Source organism: Amblyomma maculatum, chromosome 11, assembly GCF_055883805.1.
Source record: "Amblyomma maculatum isolate TAMU_Amacu chromosome 11, ASM5588380v1, whole genome shotgun sequence".
Classification (NCBI taxonomy): domain Eukaryota; kingdom Metazoa; phylum Arthropoda; class Arachnida; order Ixodida; family Ixodidae; genus Amblyomma; species Amblyomma maculatum.
Window position 1 is genome coordinate 155,888,406 of NC_139354.1, and position 21,472 is coordinate 155,909,877.

Below are 21,472 nucleotides of genomic sequence, written 5' to 3' on the forward strand. Positions count from 1 at the left end.
AATGCATACAACTGCCAGCCTGTTCGCGCACTACAGGCAATTTTTTTGTTTTGCATTTACCTAATTAGCTAATTATGTTAATTTCTCTATTTTTTTAAATATCGACTTTAGACCAAACATGTAAATTGGAAAGTTGTAGAGCACCTTCAGAAACCCCCATTCCATTAACTTCGATAAAGAAAGTCTCACGTGTATCTTTTTTTCCGGGCTCAGAAGAAAGCGCGCGAAATACAAATAATACCACGTGACTAGCGCATTTGTGCGCCGCGATTGTGGTGCTCTCAGTCGTGGTTTGAGCGAACGACATAAGCTGCGTCTGTGACCCGATGGTCCCGTTGCAGCGGCAGGCAGAAATGTTGGCGATGGTTCGAGCGAGCTCGAGCTCGCCCGTCGCCACCGCGATTTTGGCCACGCCTGCGCACCGCAGCAGCCTACATCACGACAGGCGGATGGCGATAAAAAACCGGCAAATGAATGTGCATCGCAAATTTTAGTCGAATCACATGTCATCTCGCCCCTTTACCCAAGCCTGTATGCGCAGATTCAGTGGCTGATACCTTATCGCTCATTCGTTTGTCGCGACGTTCGCTGATGGGAGAGAAGGAGGCCTTGTTAGAATGTCGGTGGTGTCGGCTCGCCGTTCTCGCTGCTACTGCACCGTCACGTGGGCCAGCTGTCTGACGCGGGCGAAGAAGCCATCGCAGGCATATCGGCCTGCCACTTTAACGGGGCCAAGAAGACACGGCCGCAGCTGATTTCGTTCGCTCAAACCACGACTGAGAGCACCACAATCGCGGCGCACAAATGCACTAGTCACGTGGTATTATTTGTATTTCGCGGGCTTTCTTCTGAGCCCGGAAAAAACGATACAAGTGAGACTTTCTTTATCGCAATTAATGAAATGGGGGTTTCTGAAGGTGCTCTACAACTTTCCAATTTACATGTTTGGTCTAAAGTCAATATTTAATAAATTAGATAAATTGACATAATTAGGTAATTAAGTAATTGCAAAACAAAAAATTGCCTGTAGTGCCCAAGGAGGCTGGCAGTTGAATGCAATTGGTTTCACTGACCTACCTCAAATACATTATTTTGTAACCCTTGGTTCAAGTTAGCTGGGACACCCGGTATATAGTGGCTGCACAGCAACCATAGTTCTACATAAAGAAAGTAACAAAATTCCCATAAAGAAAGGTGTTAGGCAGGGAGGCACGATCTCACCACTACTAATCGCAGCTTGCTTAGAGGAAGTATTCAGAGACTTGGAGTGGGAGGAGTTAGGGATAAGGGTAGATGGAGAACACCTCAGTAATCTGCGATTTGCTGATGACATTGCCTTGCTAAGCAACTCGGGGCATGAACTGCAAATAATGATTGATGACCTAGACAGGAAACGTAGAAAGGTAGGCTTGAAAATCAATATGCAGAATACTAATGTAATGTTCAACAGTCTCTGGAAGGAACAGCAGTTTACGTTAGGTAGCGAAGCGTAGTAGGCGAATATGTCTACTTAGGACAGGTTGTAACCGCTGATCCGGACCATGAAAATGAAATAACAAGATGAATAAGATTGGGATGGAGCGCATTTGGTAAGCACATGCAGATTATGACTAGCAGCTTACCCGTATCGCTCAAGAGGAAAGTATACAACAGTTGCATCTTACCTGTACTCACCTATAGGGCTAAAACGTGGAGGCTAACCAAGAGGGTTCTACTTAAGTTGAGGACAACTCAAAGGGCTATGGAACGAAAAATGATAAGGGTAACATTAAGAGATAGGAAGCGTGCAGAGTGTTACAGAGAAATAACTCAAGTTACTGACATTTTAGTGGAACTTAAGAAGAAGAAATGGGCATGGGCAGGACATATAGTGCAAAGAGAGGATAACCGTTGGTCGCTTAGGGTAACAAACTGGTTAGGGGAAGGAAAGCGTAGCAGGGGGCAGCAGAAAGTTAGGTGGGCGGATGAGGTAAAGAAGTTCGCAGGGGTCACGTGGATGCAGCTAGCACAGAACTGGGTAATTGGAGAAATATCGGAGAGGCCTTCGCCCTGCAGTGGGCATAGTCAGGCTGATGATGACACATACTGATGCCACGATAAACAAAACAGCTAAGGCAGTAGGTAATCTTTCAAGGATCCAATATTTTTACCACAGTGTTTTAAAAAATCATATTTCAGTCCCTATTCTCCTACGTTATAGGTTACTGCTTTTTGGCTTGGGGAACCACCACATTTTCTAACATGACCAAGCTTTTCAAACTGCAATAACGTGCCCTTAGAATAATCGTGGACGTTTGCGGAGACACACCTACGGCACCGATGTTTTACAAACTGAATATAATTCCTCTGCCGCAGTAATACAAGCAAACCTTAGGTCGCTATAGGACTGCAGCAACAAATCCAGTCCTTTTATTCACAGAAATGTGAATAAAAGGAGCACAAAACTCATAACTATCAAACGCGCACTAAAAATAATTTCATCCTTCCGGAAACCCGAACAAATTGCGGACGACAAAGCACTAATTTATATTTGCCACTCCTGTTAAACACAATAGATTGATTACACTATGCAGATTTCATACTCCTTTTAAACTGACTGCAACTGTTTTTCTTTAAAAATGCCTTCTCTTTTGCGTGTATGTCCTTGTTTCAGCAAAATTTGGAAGTGTCATTTTGCCGTGTTGCTGTTTCTGTAAAAAAAGAAAATAAGACAAAGAAATGTATATCTATATTGCTATCTGTCGCACCAAAGTTGCCAAGGGTTTTTATGAGGGATGTGGAAAACCAGTTTCCTCCCCCTTAGCCGCGACCGACCACCACCACCCCAACGAGCTTCATGGCAGCGCCGTCTGGGAGAGGAGGTAAATACCTCCCCTTGGGGGAAGGAGACCAGCAATGGGTGCGCCACCAAGACGTCTACGCGGGTTCCCGCGAGAAGACGAGAGGGAGCTTCTGGATCCAGCCGGCAACGAGAGCGGTCATCTCCCGCCGCCTCTCCCGGCAAATGCCGGGGGATAGCGGGCACGGAGTACGCTGCGCACACGGGAGGACCCGTCGTGCACGACCGCCCATCTTCTGATTCCCAACGGCGAAGCGACCGGTAAATACCGCACGCTCTCGCCGCCTCCCGCGGCAAACGCCGTGGTATGGCTTCGTCCGAAGTAGTACGAAGAATGCGGCGCGCACGGGAGATCCCGGCCGCCATATTCACGGCGCGTTCAAATGTCTGCCGCCGAAATCGCACCCCCATTCGCCAGGCGGTGAGTCAAAAGTCCTTCTTACGTAGCCTTGCCCTTCCAAGGAAAACCTTGTTGATGTATAGCTAGCCGGCATGATCTGTATTATTTGCAAGTGCAATAAATAGCATTCGAGTATTAACTCTGTGTCTTCCCCGTCCTTTGTCCCCTTTGTTCCCCTCCGCGGGTCGCTAGCGAGGACGCAGCACCTGCGGAGTAGGCGCGGGGCGGAAGACCGTTCCCCCTCTAACCCCCACAGGGCGTAGCCCCTCGTCAAGCCTTTGTTAGGCTTTTTGGCTACGCCCCTAACATCTCTGCGATGTTGAAAAATAAAAATGACTTGACTTGGTGCGCCTTTGTTTTATTCAGGAAACCTTCCTTGTCCCAAAATGTAGCTACATTATACGCGAGGTCGTCACAGCACCTTTAATCAGAGCTGCATGCTGCAGAGAATCGAACGCACTTGTTCGTCTCTACTTCACTATTTCATTAGCTGGCCCAAAGACTTCCTCACGTTGCGTGTAGGTTACTACAGCTCTCTTTTATTAAAACTAGCGAGATTTTAAAACCGCCATAACGAAAACCAGCTCTAGCCGGCGAATGGCAAGAAAAAGGAGGACACACAACTGCGATGTTTTTTTTTTTCTCTTTTTTTTTAAGATGGGCGCATACGCATCAATCCCTCATTCGTCTGGCTGTACATAAGGCGCGGTTCGGCTGTTGAGTCAGCGCAGTTGCCTGCGTTTTCTTTTTTTCGTCTGCTAGCGATGTTTTCCGTTATGCTCTAACCCTTCGGCCATCAACGTACATTGCTAAACCCTCCATCGTTATTGTGTTTCTGGTATGTGAACACAGAACGGCATCGGTCACAAACACTGGTCCTGACTTTTCGCTGAACAGTTCAGTTACATAAATTAGATCTACATAGGAAAAGGGAAGAGGAGGCATTATTCTATGAACTCCCGTATTGCTTTGAAATTTTTGTTCCTTCCTATTTTACAGTATATTATTATATTATTCACCCTCATCACGCGGAAATATTTAATTGGCCATTCTCCCCGGCAGTTGTTAAGCCTGTGTGAGGTTCCTATTAGCAAGTAACACCGCGACTGTTATCAGGCTTTTCTGCACTGCAGAGCGACCGGGGGGGTGGGGGGGGGGGGGTGCACGATGATGTCATTGACGGTACCAGTACATTTCCCGTATAGAAACGCTTAATTTGAAGGATTAAAAACAACGCTAACGGAAGTAAAACCTTAGAAATGTTGTTTGGCGGCCTCACAAAAGGCCGCGCAGAAATTCGCTGAAGGCAAGTAAAATGAAAAAAATTTACCATCCACCCTCACCGAAATATTAAACATCAACACAGAGCTTCTCTGCAGACCTTGAGTGCTGCGAGGAGAAGCTCGAGTTTTAATCTTCGACTACGTTGTCAATTTGAATGCTAGCGAGAAAACCCTTTGCATTAACTACAGCATTACCATGCAGCATGCATTACCTACAGCCTATATAAATTTGAATCCTTGAATATCGCGGAATTCTTTAGGTGGTCGGGTTTATTCACTGCAATAATGGTTCATAATGTTAAGCATTGGTTGAATCTACAATTATTATACAAAAGAATTACGCGGCTAATGCGAGGAGAACAGGTGAGAAAATAATTGACTCTTTGTGCCGTGCGTGTGAAAGGTGCTGCAGTCGGCAAAACCAAGTAAAGCATAAAGAAATCTTATATTGCAGCGCGAACAGTGCAGTGGAAGGACGAAGACCCGCAAAAAAGAGCGATCTTTTCTGTGTCTTATTGCCTTCCCTGCGTTGTTCTTCCTGCTATAAAAGACACCACAAATGAACTAGCATAACAAGCAACTATTTATGAAAGAATATTTATGTTTTTATAAAGTTTTTGATCAGTGGAAAAGTATTTGCGCATTTTTTGTTATCTCGAAGCAACTTATTAAAAAGCAGAACAGCGACTATGGCTTCTGAATTAATGACCTCCTAAATTTGTGTCCAGTGCCCTACATACGGGAACTTGTGCTCATTCTTCTGCACTCGTGCTGGTTGAATTGCGTGCAACCAAATCTTTTAATTCCCCTTGATCTGGATAGTAGAGGTATTCTGCCAGATTTGCTGCCTATCGTCGCTGTTAATCCTCTCCCGTCTACCCCTAATCTGACTAGCATTTCTGGTGCTTATCTACAGGATCGGAAGCAGGTCGCTAGCTTTTGTCGTCTGCGCAGGACAATTTGCCGGCAGGCAGTAAAAATGCCGCTCGTCTGCGCCACGCTGTCCGGCGTTAGTAGAAGAGTGTTGTTAATTTTAGGATGAAGGGGCAGTGCTTGAGATGTTCACCAGCACCACCCCAATTAGAGCGGCAGAAGTATAACATATTCGGAGGTCGTGGGTTCGGTTCCCACCATCAGCACGCTGTTTTTCTTTCTACTTTGTGTTTGTTTATCTTTCCCCTAAACAGATTACATTACTAATTTATGTGATTACCAAAGTAAAATTCCCAATGCTTTCCTTGGCCTCGCCGACTGTTGGCTTCTTTCCTTCATGTATTATAACGAGTACCGTTGTTTACGAGTCGGCACGTTGTTTTTCCTTCTACTATGTGTTTATCTTTCCCCTAAGCAGATTAAATTGTGTTCACCGAAGTAAAAATAAAAAAAGTACATTGTTCTCTATACGACGCATGTCAAGCGGGAAGCGATCGAGCACTCTTATAAAAACTGCAAAACCAACGCCCTCATTAGCTACTAAGCAAAAGAAGACAGAAAATAGAGGACCCCATTATTCAATGTAATGAAAGCATAGGAAGGCGTTTCTGCTCAGCACATGCACGTTTTGGCGGAGAAATAAGGAAAGCCGTTATGCTTCCCAGCTGGCAAAAAAAAAAAAACGACTAAAATCACCGTTCCCCATTACATTGATAAATTTTTACCAAGTGCCAGTTTTGATCAAAATGTTTTTATTTGAAACTGAGTGGATTTTAAGAGCATGGAAATTACTTTTTATGTCATTTATGCAATCTTACAGACGAGCTTCTCGACCATGCGATGAAGACGGACGCTACTCTGGTTGTCACAGATGAGACATACTTCGAGCTCTTCAAACGCATAGCCCCGCGACTGAAATTCAAGGTAGGTAGCCAGTCGGTAGGTAGGCTGCTTGCGATCTTTGAGCAAATAAACAAAGCGATATATAGCTACCACTGGAAAAAATGTTGATTTTCTAATCCTACTTCAGTGTAGGTGATTGCTGTTAGAATAGAAATCCATGGATTTTCAGTTTCTGATTTTCATTTTAACTTACTTCATTGTCGCTATGCAGCACGTTTTTGCTGTTCTGGTTTATTGCTTCTTCATTGCACCACAACCAGGAAACAACAGACGATCCTGCATCGAGCGCAGGCGGGATCTCTTGCGCATCCCGTACTCATAAACAGCGTTTACCCTGCGGAATGCGATATGCACTGTCCTCTTTGTAAAAGAGAAAAGAACACCCTTTCGCACGTTGTTGCATAATGCACAGAACTCAATACCTCCCTCCTCCCCTTCCCGCCAATTCTCCCAATCCCCAAACCTTTGAGCGATGGGAGGTCTTTTTATCCAGCCCCGCTCTGTCGATTCAGCTCGCACTGACGTACAGGGGCCAGGAGCTGCTGGGAACATATGGGTCCCGCCACTAGGGAACCATCCCGTCTGGTGCCTGCGTGCACCACCGATTTATTTCGGGCTTAATAAATGTTGATTCATCATCATTGCAATATTTAGAAAGCGATAACTCTGGCGTACCGCATCAATGTTACGAGATTGCGACATTAACATTATACTTTGTTTTATTTCTTACCCTTTGATTACTACTTCTTTATTATTGGTGGCGACATATATATATATATATATATATATATATATATATATATATATATATATATATATATATATATATATATATATATATATATATATATATATATATATATATATATATATATAATTTTGTGGACCATATACGCCCTGCGTCGCTAAAATTTGAAGAAGACGATCTACAAAAGAGATAAAGAAGATAGGCGAAGCTATAGCAACGGTGGTTGGTGCTAAGTGTAGGTTGGTGCTTGCCAGTAATTGTGTTTCTGAGCTAACCTTCTTGCCGCCTATCATCTTGGTATAGGTGACAAAAGATCTCCGCGCGTACAGATTACTGCTTGCACAGCCAAAAGCTGGATTTGCGCAGCGGCCGCCACCTACCTGGGCTGACAACTATGGCCGCTATGACCTCCGAGGTGGCCCCTTCCACCGCGGCAACTTCGGCTAAGCCAGTCGTATTCACGAAAATTCGCAACCTTCCCATTTTTAATGGCGAAGACAAGACAGACCACTATTGGCTGGATGAGTGCGAGCGCTTCAGCAGGAACACTCACAGAGACGCGACCATTATGCTGGCCAACATCGCTTTTTTTATGGCGGGAACCGCTCGCACGTGGTTACAGAATCACGAACAAAACCTGGTGACATGCTAACTTGTAAGCAAAAGCTTCAGTACTTGTTGTGAAATCCCATTGGTCGGGCTTTCGCAGCCAAACAGAACTTTCCTCTCGCGCCCGAACCCCCGCGGAGTTCTACCTTGCCTTCATTCAAGACGTGCTTGCGTTGTGCCGGAAGGGGTAGAGCTCCATGACGGACAGTGACAACGTAGGGCATGTCCTCAAGGTTATCGCGGATGATGCGTTCAGCATCCTGTTCTGCACAGATTGCTCTACCGTCGACTCGGTGCTTCAAGGCTGCCGAAACTTCGAGCAGGCTAAACAACAACGCCTCGTACATCGCTTTGAGCGCCTTTCGAACACGGCAGCTACATCATCCTGCGATGATCTGGACCATTTGCAACAGCCTTCGCATCCCACTAATATGACTCGGATCGTCTGGAGAAAACTCGAGGCCTTAGCGCCTACACCAATCATGTCTACACTGCTCGACACTGTGGCCATGATGCAGGCTGTTCGCCAGGAACCTGCCAACATCGGCCTCTACTCAAGCTCCGTGCAGCCACGCCACCATCGCACCCTGTTCCTCTAGTGGCTGGTGCTGCCGCCAGCCAGGCTTCTCCACGTCGCTACCTTAGTTGCAATCATGCAGAGTGGCGCATCTAAGACGGCAGGCCAATTTGTTCATTTGCTGCCGAGCCGGCCACACTTCTGCCATTTCCGTAACTTCCTCACCCTTCGCTCGATCCTATTACAACGCCGATTGTCAATACCACTATGGACCTCGACGCTTCACTGCCCAACAAGAGGAGTCCCGCCCCGCCTATGATAGACCTGGACACTTTCTTCCTCAATCAGACGAGCCTCTCAACGAAACCGTCCACAGTTCTCGTCGCTCCAGCCAATCTCCGTTCCAACTGGCTCGGCGATCCCGTTCACCGATACCTCGTCGAGTTCCTCCCCGTCGTATAAACCAGCACCTACTTGGCAAACTAGCATGTGTAGCGACCGGGGGTGGCGCTGCATTACCTACCCGGACTGTCAAGTCGGTATTAACCCCCGCACCAAGACATGACATCCCTACTGCAAAAACCAGTGCCACTGGGTCCCAGCGCCCCAGTGCCATACCTGGTTATGGTCCCAGTATGGCACTGGAAGCTGGGCGCACTGGGACGCGGCATACTGGCACGCTCCGAACTGGCGGCACTGTTCGCCCGGAGAAAAAAAGCCTGGGGTACAAATCAAAAGGTAAGAAGTAACGAAGTAAGTTAGGTACAATAAAAATACCCTAAAAAGTAAACGAAAAGAAAAAGAATGGCCCCCCGCGCGCTTCGAACTCGGTACCTAGGCACCTATTCAATAAACAGCTCTCCGCGCTAACCACACGGCCACGCCGATACTTTTTTCTTCTTTATTGCATGGAAGCACTTCGAGCACTTTAACCAGGTCGTATTCCGCAGCTGGAACGTTTCGAAACATTTCTGATTTTTTTTCGTGACCACATTTATAAGGTTGGGACTTCATGTTTCGCAGTCTGCAGGCCATTGCTGCCGCTTGAACAATTACAACTTCTTGATCATTGAAGCTTGCTGCCTGTTCTAACGACTTGCAACTAATGTTCTGGATGCCTATGCGCACTATTTCGTGCACTGGAATCATTTTAACATGTGGAGTTTGAGATGGCTGTGAAATTTACCAACGCCGGCTCTTCGGTGGTGCTCTGTTACCGTGGGCGTATTTTCGCTGAACACGGAGCTTTAGTACAAACCTTCAAAGAAAAAAGTGTGACCAAGCTTCAATACCGGCAAACCTAGCAGCGACGACACTATTTTGTTTATAATTAAACCTTATTTGTAAGTAAACAGTTCGGGAAGCGTTGCGATGACCGAGGGCTCGGCTGCTTTATGCGCGTAGAGTATGAAGGAGCGCAAAAGCACGAGAAACAAGGAACATATTATGCATTACAAGCGCTGTATGTTGTTGTTTTTCTCTCATGGGCCCATCTCTCGGTAAACTACTGTCTTCCTCGTTTTATTTTTTCTTTCTGCTGTTTATACTGGGCCGTTGTCTTCATTGAACATTTTGGCAGTAATCATTGTGTTAGATATCAGCTGTGAACTTTTATATGAATGGTAACCCACATTATTCAATTCCAGTTTTAGTTGTGCGTTAATCGTCAGTGTGTCATGAGATACCAGAGGCGCGGCGCTCGTTGTCTCTCTCGAAAGGCTTGAAACGACCTATCGGAACAATGAAGCTCTAGAAAAAAGATACGGCCTCGTTTTATTACAGGTGCGCAAAGACTTCGCTGCAAAAAGCGCTTGCTTAAACCATATGTTTCATATGCGCCCCGATGATCGATTGCGAGTGCGCTGTTGCTATGTTGGCCCCTGAGGGATGCTACACCGGTCGACGCCGCAGGCCGCAGCCCCAGAGCACATACAGCGCTTCTCCCAGTGCATCGCGGATGCCAGCGCCACACCCATCGTCAAAAAGCTAATCCTAGCGTTTTTCTCCCATTGTACAAGTGCAACCAGTGTCTTCCCGTTACTGCTTCATTGAATATCGCAGACCTTCCAGCGTGCGCAGCAGATCCAGTGTAAAAGCAGCGCGAAAATCGTGCTGGTTTCACACTGGAAAACGCTGGTTTTTGCAATAGGGCTCATTGATATTCTTGTGGACGGAGTCCCAATATCTGCCCTTATTGACTCTGGCGCCCACATTTCTTTTCAAAGTTCCTTCTCCACCGAAGTCCCAAGAAAATCCTCACACCCGCTACCTGATTTACCGTTCGTGTTGCTGATGGCAACACAGCTACTGTTATTGGTATGTGGACTGCAAGAATCACCATGGCCAACCACCACATCCCTGTGTTATTTACAGTTCTCACCAATTGCCCTCTAGACGTTATATTAGGACTCGACTTTTTAACTGCACACTCCGCTCTCATTGACAGTCATTCTGGACTGCTTCATTTAGATATGCCGCTCTGTCCTGACAACAAGAGGCTGCCGTGCGGACCGCTCAACCCGCCGGTCAGAAATGGCTGGTAGATCGGGCTCTATGTGAAGCAAAAGCCTGTGGACTCTTGGACTAGTAGGGGAGCACCCTGGAAGACTTTTTTTTATTAAATAAAATTCTTTCCATCCATCCAGCTCCTGACACTTCAGCGCACCGCTAAATTTAGTCGCCTGCCACCCGAAGCCACAGTGTATGTGCTTATGTCGCCTTTGCCCTCCTTGCCAGATGGCGACTTCGTTTTTTGCCCCGTCACCGACGCAACTCTTCAGCATAGAATCACTCTCCCTCACAAATATAGTGCACGTAGCGAATATCAACACGTATGTTAGTCCTAAACTTCAGCTTTTTTCGAACGTTCTTCCTGAAGCTATTTCTCTCGCCTAACAGACCCCATTGAGTTTATAGTGGCTGCTCTTTTACCTGGCCCTATTGCTGGAGTGTCGACACGACCTAAACCGTCCCTACCTCCAGAGGTCTGCACATCAGGAATGGTTGCTACAGACTTACGCCCTGATCGTGCTAAAGCACTTACGAGCCTTATGACTTCGTGCTGTGGCATTTTTTATTTTGGTGACCGACCCTTTGGTCAAACGTACCTCGTTACTGATCGCATCGATACAGAAGACGCCAGCCCAATTCACAGACGACCTTACCGAGTCGCCATTTCTGAACGCGGCGTCATACAAGAAGAAATAGACAAGATGTTAGCAAGGAACAATATAGAGCCTTCTAGCAGCTCCTGAGCGTCCCCTGCCGTGCTTAAAAACGAAGGACAATAACTGGAGGTTTTGCGTTGATTGCCGACACTTTAACCAAATTACTAAGAAGGACGTTTCCCATTCCCCAGAATAGATGTTGCCCTCGACTCCTTGCACAGCGTCAGCTATTTTTCTTCGAATGATCTTAATTTCGGTTATTGGCAGATCGCTGTAGAGGAACAGAAAAGAGAGAAGACCGCCTTCGTAACTGCAGTGGCGTGTAGCTATTCAAGGTGATGCCTTTTGTCCTGTGTAAGGCGCCCGCAACATCCGAGCGCATGAAGGACTCTCCTTTATGCGGCTTAAAATGGACGACGTGCTTTCGTCATCTCGATGACGTTATTGCATTTTCTTCGACCTTTGAGAGCCATCTCCATCACCTTGACGCCCCTTTTGGAGTTTTCCCAACAGCTGGCCTTCAGCTGAACACAAACAAGTGTAACTCAAGGTGCTCGGTCACGTGGTTGACGCTGATGTCGTTCAACCCGACCCAGACAAAACTGGTGCTGCAAGTACATTTCCTACACACCGCTGTGCCAGTTACCTGTGTAGTGTTCTTGGCCATTGCTCTTATTTTCGGCTGTGTTTCCCCAACTTTGCGGAGGCAGCTCATCCACTCACCATTCTTCTGGAGAACAACCTTCCCTTTTGCTGGGAGCAAGAACAATCTGAAGCCTTTCCTGCGCTCATTGCTGCCTTCACCAACCCAACCGTCCTGGCACACTTCAATCCCTCGGCACCAACGGAGGTACGCACCAACGCCAGTGGTCACGGTATTGGTGACTTTCTCGCCCAACAGCAGGTGGGTCGCACTCGCGTCTTTGCTTATGACAGTCGCCTCTGTTGTGCGGTTGAACGGAATTACTCTATCACAGAACGTGAGTGCTTAGCCCTCGTGTGGGCCATTACAAAGTTTCGTACTTACTTTTTTGGCCGCCCGTTCTCCGTCGTCACCGACCACCATGCCGTATGTTGGTTTTCTACGCTGAAGGACCCTACTGGTCGCATGCAGCGTTGGGTCCTGCGGTTTCAAGAATAAACATTTTCTGTCGTCCCCAAGTGTGGCCGCCTGCATGCTGAGGCCGACTGCTTGCCCGGCAACCCAGTGGATCCGCCACCTGCGAGCGAGTGCGAAGACGACACATGTGTGTTGGATATCTAAGAAATTTTAGAGATTCGCCATGAGCCGCGCTTAGATCCCAAGCTTTGCACCATTATCAATTGCCTCAGTACTGTTCACCTTGACGCTACCCTTACTTTGTTTGTGCTCCACAACGGCACATTATACCGGCCAAATATGCGACCAGATGGCGCCGAGCTTCTGCTCGTAGCCCACGAACACCTGCGTGCAAAAGTTATTCAGCACCTGCACGACACGCCCACTCTCGGCCATCTTGGCGTATCTCGTACGTACGACAGCGTCCGCCGCTTTTTTGGCCAGGCCTCTACCACTCCGTCGTTACCTGGCTTCTTGTGACCGGTGTCAGCAATGAAAGAAGCCCTCGGTTGTGCCTGCTGGATCTCTGCAGCCGATGGACATGCCAGTAGACCCGTTTCTCGGAGTTGACCTTGATCTCCTCGGGCCTTTCCCACTCTCTGCATCGGGGAATAAACGAATTATGGTGGCCACGGATTATACTACGCGCTACGCAGTCACACGAGCGATACCCACCAGCTGGGACACTGCCGTGGCTGCGTTCCTTCTCCTCGATGTCATGCTCCTCCGTGGTGCTCAGTGCCAGCTGCTCACTGACCGTGGTCGTTGCTTTCTTAGTGGAGTAGTCGACGAATGTTTTCGGTACTGCTCCATTAAGTACTATTTCAGCACCGCTTACTTTTCACAAACGAACGCCTCACCCAACGCCTCAAGCACACGCTCAGGGACATGTTGTAAATGTATACATCGGAGGATTTTCGTTACATTGTGGTTTGTAACATTCGCATATAATTCATCCCGTCGCGATACAATGGGCTACTCGACGTTATATTCTCTATTCGACTGGGAACCTGCACTTCGGTTTGACAGCATACTGCCTCCCACCGCGAATGGAAGTTCTTATATTCGGGATTCCATATCTCGAGCTGACACCGCGCGTGTTATTGCTCGCCGCCTACTGGCTTCCTCCCAAACTTCTCGAAAACGCCACAATGATTCTCGTAATCGGGATGTCCACTACTCTCCGGGCTCCCTCGTTTTGCTCTGGACTCCCGCTCGTAGAGCTCGGCTACCCTACCATGTTTTACGGCCAGCCACTTCCTTGACATACGAGATCACCCCTGTGCATCCGCCACGACAGACCGCTATGCCACGTACCGAGATCGTTCATGTCGTCCGAATAAAGCCAAACTACACCTGTAGTAGTTCACCAACCTAGTACGCACCGGAACGGTGGTTTTCGGGGGGGGGGGGGGGGGCGGGGTTATGTTAGATGTATTCCCTCTGTCGCAGACCGTTGATGAAGCCGATGATTTACAACAGAGATACAAAAGAAATACGAAGCTGTAGCGACGGTAATTGGTGCTAAGAGAGGCTTAGCGCTTGCTAGAACATTCCCACAAGTCATCAGCTGTTGCGTTTCCTGAGCTAACCTTCTTATATATATATACATATGTGTGTGTTTAAGTAGTCACATTCAAATACGTAATTTTGACGTTTCGGTCTTAGTACGGCCTTTCTCAAGAATTTAGAATAATAAAGATTCTTGTTTTAGGTTTTCATTTCGACTCATCTCTGAAGATACCACTTTTGCGCAGTTGCCTTCAAAACGTTTCATATCCCTAATATATATATTGTAAAATAGATATCTGACATCCTAGTGAAAATTAAGAAGAAATGGGCATGGGCAGGACATGTAGTGCGAAGAGAGGATAGCCGATGGTCGCTTAGGGTAACAAACTGGATTCGAAGAGAAGGAAAGCGTAGCAGGGGGTGGCAGAAAGTTAGGTGGGCGGATGAGGTTAAGAAGTTTGCGGTTGTCAAGTGGATGCTGCTAGCACAGAACCGGGTTAAGTGGAGAAATATGGGAGAGGGCTTCGCCCTGCAGTGGGTATAGTCCGGTTGATGAGGATGATGAAAAGAGATGCCTGACCTGTGAAAGAGGAGAAAGAAGAGGAAAACTGTCGCGTTCGGTCCCTGACCGGACGCCGAGCGCGGCCGTGTAGCGTTTAGTCCCTTGCTGGACGCCGAGCGCGGCCGGGCAGAGGGGCAGGAAGGAACTGAGACTTGTCTCGATCCCGGCACGATAAAAACAACCCTTTATTTCACGCGAACAGCATCTTTATATAGCAAGCACACATGTGACCAGTGACGTCACGGACAATGTTGCAGACGCGGCACAGGCGCTATCAGCACATCTCCCCTTTTCTCTGAAAATATACACCGGCATTTGTAACAAACTAAGCACTGCAACCAACAAAGGATGAACACTTCTTAATGGATACAACCAATGCTCAAAACAAAATAACAGTCAGTTACTGAACCCATATCGGTCTGGCGGTCGGACATGACGGCCAAATCGTGATCTATATCCAGGTGGGCTAGTTTGTGGCAAGGGGGTATTAGATGGATCGGCAGGCGCCTTCGGTTAGATGGATTAGTTTCCTGTTCCATTTCTACCCGAATATCATATGCCTGCGGAACCTCATAGCTATCTCCTTCTTCCTCGCAGTCATTCTGCTCGGAAACAAAGCGAACCAGGAATTTCCTGTTTCTTTCTAGAACTACACCCGTAGAAGTTCTAACTACATACGACCGCGGACGTTGCGCAGGACCTAAGACTCGCGCTTTCGCTTTGCAGTCTGTCACCCATACTTCCGATCCTGGTTTGAGAACTGGCAGCGGAAGAGCCCTATGACGACTATTGAAGTACCTATGCTGCCGCTGTCGGATGGTTACATCGCGATCTCTGAATTTTTTCAGGCTCACCTTCTGGGGCACAAGGCTCTTGGGAGGGACAGGGACTGTTGTGCGTAGCCGCCCGCCCATCAGAAGCTCTGCAGGGCTTTTTCCCAGTCGCCCTGGGGTGTCTCTTTACGCTAGCAGCGAAAGATAGGGGTCCTTAGCTTTTATAATCAGTCGTTTAATTGTTTGGACCATCCTTTCTACTTCCCCATTAGCCTGAGGGTATCTGGGGCTCGTCGTCCCAGTGCGGAAGCCATAGTCGCGAGCAAAAGACTAGAATTCCTGCGATACAAATTGTGTTGCATTATCCGAGATGACAACCTCTGGTATGCCATGTCTGGCAAAGAAACTTTTGAGGTGCATAATGACAGTGACACTTTTTGTCGAAGATAGCAAGGCTACCTCTGGATATCTAGAAAAATAATCTACTACCACCAAATACCATTTTCCCTCAATATGGCAGAGATCAACACCTAGCTTTTGCCAAGGACGCTGTGGAGTGGTTGTCGGAATCATTGGTTCCGGCTTTTGTTGCCTGTGTTCCGCGCACACTGGGCAATCAGTCACCAAATTTCTCAGCTGTAAACTCAACCAAGGCCACCATACGAACTCTTTGGCTCGAGCTCTGCATTTCTCGATTCCTTAATGTCTCTCGTGCAAGCGCGTCAAGACCTCCGCGCGTAATTTTTGTGGAATCACCAACCGCACACCTTTGAGTAGCACGTCTTCAACAACTGTCAGCGTTCTCTTTCCTGCCAGTATGGACGAAAGACCATCGACAGCGATGAGAACTTGGGCCAGCCTTCCAGGCTGAATTTTACGAGAGCGTGACAGACTTCATCGGCTGCTTGTTCGGCTTTGACTCGTTGAAAAAGGCTAGCCTCGACGGAATTTGTCAAACAGTCCAAAACAAATTTGGCGACTTCGCCAATACTCAGCGCATGAGCATCAATTTGGTTTCCCTGAATCGGGGCTCTAGACAATACATCTGCAGTAACGAGGCTCTTACCCGGCACATGCACAACCGCAAAGTTGAACTGCATAAGTCTCATGCGCAAGCGCTGAATACGAGGAGGCAAAACATCTAAAGGGGATTTTCCCAACAAGGTTACAAGTGGTTTGTGGTCGGTTTAAAACAAAATTTCAAGAACTTTGATGTACCCTTCGAATCGTTCTGCCGCCCAAGTCATTGCCAACGCTTCCTTCTCAATCTGAGATTATCTGGTTTCGGCAGGCGTCAACGAGCGTGACGCAAATGCAACAGGTCTGTTTTCATTGTTTGGTTGAACTTGTATCAATACGGCCCCTTAACCGAATGATGACGCTTCAGGGGAAAGAATCGTAGGGTACTTTACATCATAGTTAGCCATGACGCGCTTCGAAGAGATAACGTCTTTGACGTACGACAGCGCTTGCTCTTGGGCTGGTCCCCACGTCCATTCGGAACGCTTCAAAAGCAAGTGACGTAAAGGCGCCGTTTTCGAAGCCAAATTTGGTATGAATCTTGTCAGATGATTAGCCATACCGAGCAGCCGTCGAACGTCAGACACGTTAGCTGGCGTCGCCAGTTCTTTGATAGCACGAACTTTTTCAGGATCCGGCTTGATGCCATTTTTACTAAGAACACAGCCAAGAAAGTTTATCTCAGTTACCCCAAAGGAACACTTTTCTTTGTTTAGCGTAACACCGGCACTGGCGAGATTATCTAAAGTTAGACGCAGGCGTTCGTCATGTTGAGCCTTGTCGTTACCAAATATGAGCACCATAAGGTTTATCACGCCTGGGATTCCTTCAAGTATCTGCGACAATTTCTTCTGAAAGATCTCGGGTGCCGACGTTATTCCAAAAGGCAGTCTTTGAGAACAGTATCGCCCAACTGGTGTTATGAACGTAGTTAACAACTGGCATTCGGGCGACAACTTAATCTGAAACAAGCCAGAGTTGGCGTCCAACTTCGAAAACACTAAGGCACCACCCAAAAGACCGAGGCTATCATCCACAGTCGGCATGACATAGCGTTCGCGAAGTACACTTTTGTGTAATTGAGTCAAGTCAACGCAAATACGAACCGCTCCAGATGGTTTGAGTACTGGCACAATTCCTGCACACCATTCAGTTGGTTCTTCTACTTTGCGAATCACGCCATCTCGCTCCATACGCTCGAGCTCTTGCTCAACTCGGTCACGCAAGGGTAAGGCTATGCGCCGCGCAACATGAATTGCAAAAGGTGTCGAGTTCGGCTTTAGTCTAATTTTGTATTCTCCTTTTATCGCTCCTAGACCACTGAAAAGCTGCGGGTAGGAAGCTTCGACGGCTGTTGCGCTACTGACAGAGTCCGCAAATTTAATAACTTCCAGAGCCTCAAGCGCTGGGAGACCCAAAAGTACGGAGCGTAATGGTGAGACCACGTACACAATTTTCTGTACAGTGTTTTGTTTCCACTGGATAGTGGCATGAAACTTTCCCAAAACATTCAGTGGCTCATTCGACGGGCCTGTTAGCATTAGGTCGCACATTTCTAGCCTCGTAGGTAAATCGGGAAACGTCGAGGGCACAACAGAAACTTCGGCACCGAAATCAACTTTAGCGAACGCCGGAGTCCGTTAATGACGACCTGTACATACCGAGAATTAGAGTACTCCCCGTTCACCACGCCAACGAAGTACGCCCCTGTGTCCATTTGGAGAGAAGAAAGCTGTACCTTCTTTCCATCACGTGCAGCCTTTTTTTGACATACAGCTGCGAAGTGTCCGGAACAACCGCAGTAGTTGCAGGTGGCTGCTTTTGCCGGGCACGAGGCTCTGGGGTGCGTTCCTTGACCGCAGTTGGGGCATGACCCGGGGGTGCCCGGTCGGTAGGACTGGACTCTGGGACGCGGACCTTGTATTCCAGATGTACAGTTCTTTGACGAGCTGTCCGAGTGCTGTCCTGACAAATACTTTCTGGGCTGCCCTTGGTTGCTGACCGCGTAAAGATTGCCGGTCGCCGTTACCAAGGATTCGTCGCAGGTTTCTCGCAGTTGCAGTTGCTGTCGTTGGACGGTCTTCTTTAAACGGGCTATTGCCAAAGCGCTGGCGAGAGTGAAATTCGCATCCATTTGAAGCGACTCAGAGAGCTTAGCGTCCCTGAGGCCGACCACAAACCTGTCGCGAATCATGCGTTCCTTTTCCTGGTAGTCGCACCGGTCCGCCATCGTGTGCAAAGCGGAAACGAATTGGTCGACTGACTCTCCAGGTTCTTGAGTGCGATGGTGAAAGCACGCGCTTTCATAAACAAGGTTCCTTGCGGCGACGAAGCGCTCGTCGAACTTCTTTTCGACGATTTCGTATTGCTTCTTTTCTTCGGGTAATGAAAATGTAGAGAAGATTTCTCTTGCTTGCCTGCCCATCGTATACAGTAGCGTCCGGACCTGCGCTTCTTCATTCCGCTCATTTAGGCCCCAGGCGAAGCGGTAGTCATCAAAGAGTTGGATCCAAGAAGGCCATTCGGACGTCCGGTCGAAGTCAAACCTTGGCAGAGCTGGAACCGCGAACATGCCGTGGGAGGGCTTGGCTGCGTTGTCCTCTGACATGGCGCCCGTTGACGAAGTTAAGGCAACGCCTCTCAAACGCCAGAGGATCCCACTTCTGACACCATGTCGCGTTCGGTCCCTGGCCGGACGCCTAGCGCGGCCGGGCAGCGGGCAGGAAGGAACTGCGACTTACCTCGATCCCGGCACGATAACAACAACCCTTTACTTCACGCGAACAGCATCTTTATATAGCAAGCACACATGTGACCAGTGACGTCACGGACAGACAACGTTTCAAACGCGGCACAGGCGCTATCAGCACAAAAACAGAGACGTCGTGTACCGACGACGATGAAATTGAGAAGACGACAAAGCGGTCAAGCTCGGACTCTCGCTGTGAACGCTGCCCTTCGTAGCTGCTACGAAAAGATAAATATTGCCACCTGGCAATTTGAGGTAGCGCTTGAAAGACGAAGAAGCTGTAGACTCTCGCGTGCTTCGGCTAGCTAGGACTGTGGACTCTTGAGCCAGTGTCTCTGTGTTACAGTTTCCCGTGAACCCCTGTCTTGACTGTGTGTCTCTGCCCCTGTTGCCGTTTCCCATAAATCCCTGTCTTCGTGACAGTTTTGGCGGCAGTGCTGGGTAATTGTCCTCTCAATGTCGCCCACTCCTCCACGAATAACGACATGAACTTTTGCCTGTGGACACGCCAGTTCATCGAGTCAGCCGTAGAAACATCGGCCTTTCTCCGGAACACGGGCCCTTACAGTTCACTTCAATCACGAGCCTCCGGCCAGCCACGCAAAGCGCTACGTCTGTCATGCAAGGTACTCCTGTTTACCTTCAAAACCCCGGAGTGCCGAAGTCATTCTATGGCACTGCGCATGAAGATGTTGAGGACTGGCTAACTTAGTGCGAGCGAGTCGCATCTTTTAATTAGTGGGACGACAACTTAAAGCTACGGAAAGCCATTTTCTGCCTGGAAGACCATGCTTTGACATGGTATGCGAACCGAGAAAGCACATTAACACCATGGCCTCAGTTCCGCCGTCTTATCATAGGGGCGCAAATTAGCCTGGATAGGCGCGAACTAGCAGAACGCGCTCTACAATCTCGGATACAGATGCCAACGAGTCCGTCATGATGTATATTGAGGACATAACGAAACTACTTCGACGTGCGGATCCCAACATGTCTGAAGACAGAACGCTGCGCCACCTGATGTGTGGGGTTAAAGAACAGCTTTTTTCTGGTTTTGTGCCTAGCTCACCAACTGTAGTTACCTCATTTTTAACAGAGGCGGTCACGATGGAAAAGATCCTACACCAGCGTTCGGCTGTCTACGACAGCCCAATCCTCGCTACGACTGCTGCTGAGTCTCTTACAGCTGCTGTAAGCAATGCTGACCACCTCCGAGATCTTATTTGTGCAATCGTACGCGAAGAACTGGAGAAGGTTTGTGACACGTTCTAACCCAGGAGTGATTCGCTCGCCCATATAATCCTCGAAGAGATTCAGCAATTCACAAGGCATCTCTGCATGTTGCTGAAGCTCAAAATACCCCTGTTCCTGACTATCCTCGTCCGACTTACGCTGACATTCTCCGACCTCCAGTTCCAGTCCCAGCTCCGTTGCCTACATTACCACCAACACAGTGTATGCCCGTCCAGCAGCCAACGCAATACATTTCTTTACAGCAAGCAACGCGGTACGTGCGGCCACCGCGGTCACACATACGACGAACGGACGTCTGGCGAGCCCCTGGGAGCCGCCGCTTTTGCTACCACTGTGGGGAACCTGGTCACATTTTCCTGTGGTGCCCTTATTGGGAACTCGGATGGGAGGAATTTTACGCCAACGCACCTAGACGCACGTTCGGTCAACGACCTCGTGGATGGCACGCCGACAATCCAGGTCTCCATCCCCACGTCGGCCATCTCCTTCAACAACTAGTGACTTCCCGCGAGCACCGCCTCGTCGTTCGCCAAGCCCCCGCAAGAAAAATGACTAGTGCGACCTCCGGGGGCAGGGCCGCGAAACGTCAGCACAAATAAGTCCCCTAATTAGAACAGATATAGATTTTGGAGCAGAAACAACAGCATTCGGTTCACGAAACCGGCTATCGCTGGACATCCCTGTGCGCATCGATGGCCATTACTTCAGCGCTTTAGTGGACACCGGAGCAGACTTTTCGATTTTGAGTGGGAAACTGGCAGCGCATCTTAGGAAGGTTATGACACCATTGTGTAGCACGCAGACACGCAGAGCTGGGGGGCATGTAATTCCTCCTATTGGACAGCGCACGGCTAGAATTCAGATTTGTACGTCGACTTTTGTTGTCAGCTGTGTCATTCTCCGGGATATTCTCGTGATTTGATGATTGGTGTGGATTTCGTGCGGGAATATAGCACCATCATCGATCTCCGACAGTAAACGGTCTCGTTCTCAACGGAGAAAGCGGCTGCCAGCCCCACCGACGGCCAACTTACGTGCGCCCTACGAGTTTCAGCCGTGTGTATTTCAGTGCCTCCCCGCTCCAGCATCTATGTGAGTGTTGTG

At 48.3% G+C, this 21,472-nt stretch overlaps 2 protein-coding genes and 1 pseudogene across 3 annotated transcripts in view; 1 reads left to right on the forward strand and 2 right to left on the reverse strand.

Annotated features, from left to right (window-relative positions):
* The window catches only part of LOC146175227 (uncharacterized), a 275,430-nt gene that overhangs the window by 149,809 nt on the left and 104,149 nt on the right, over positions 1-21,472 (forward strand). For both annotated transcript variants that reach the window (XM_084584667.1, XM_084584668.1), the window contains exon 4: positions 6,276-6,379. In XM_084584667.1, the coding sequence (XP_084440793.1) occupies positions 6,276-6,379 (104 nt within the window). The remainder of the gene's footprint in view (positions 1-6,275; positions 6,380-21,472) is intronic.
* LOC146175229 (uncharacterized) lies at positions 14,762-16,388 on the reverse strand (annotated as a pseudogene).
* LOC146175230 (uncharacterized) lies at positions 17,807-19,114 on the reverse strand. The gene has a single exon (XM_084584669.1). The coding sequence runs from the start codon at positions 18,971-18,973 to the stop codon at positions 17,921-17,923; it is 1,053 nt and encodes a 350-aa protein (XP_084440795.1). The 5' UTR covers positions 18,974-19,114; the 3' UTR covers positions 17,807-17,920.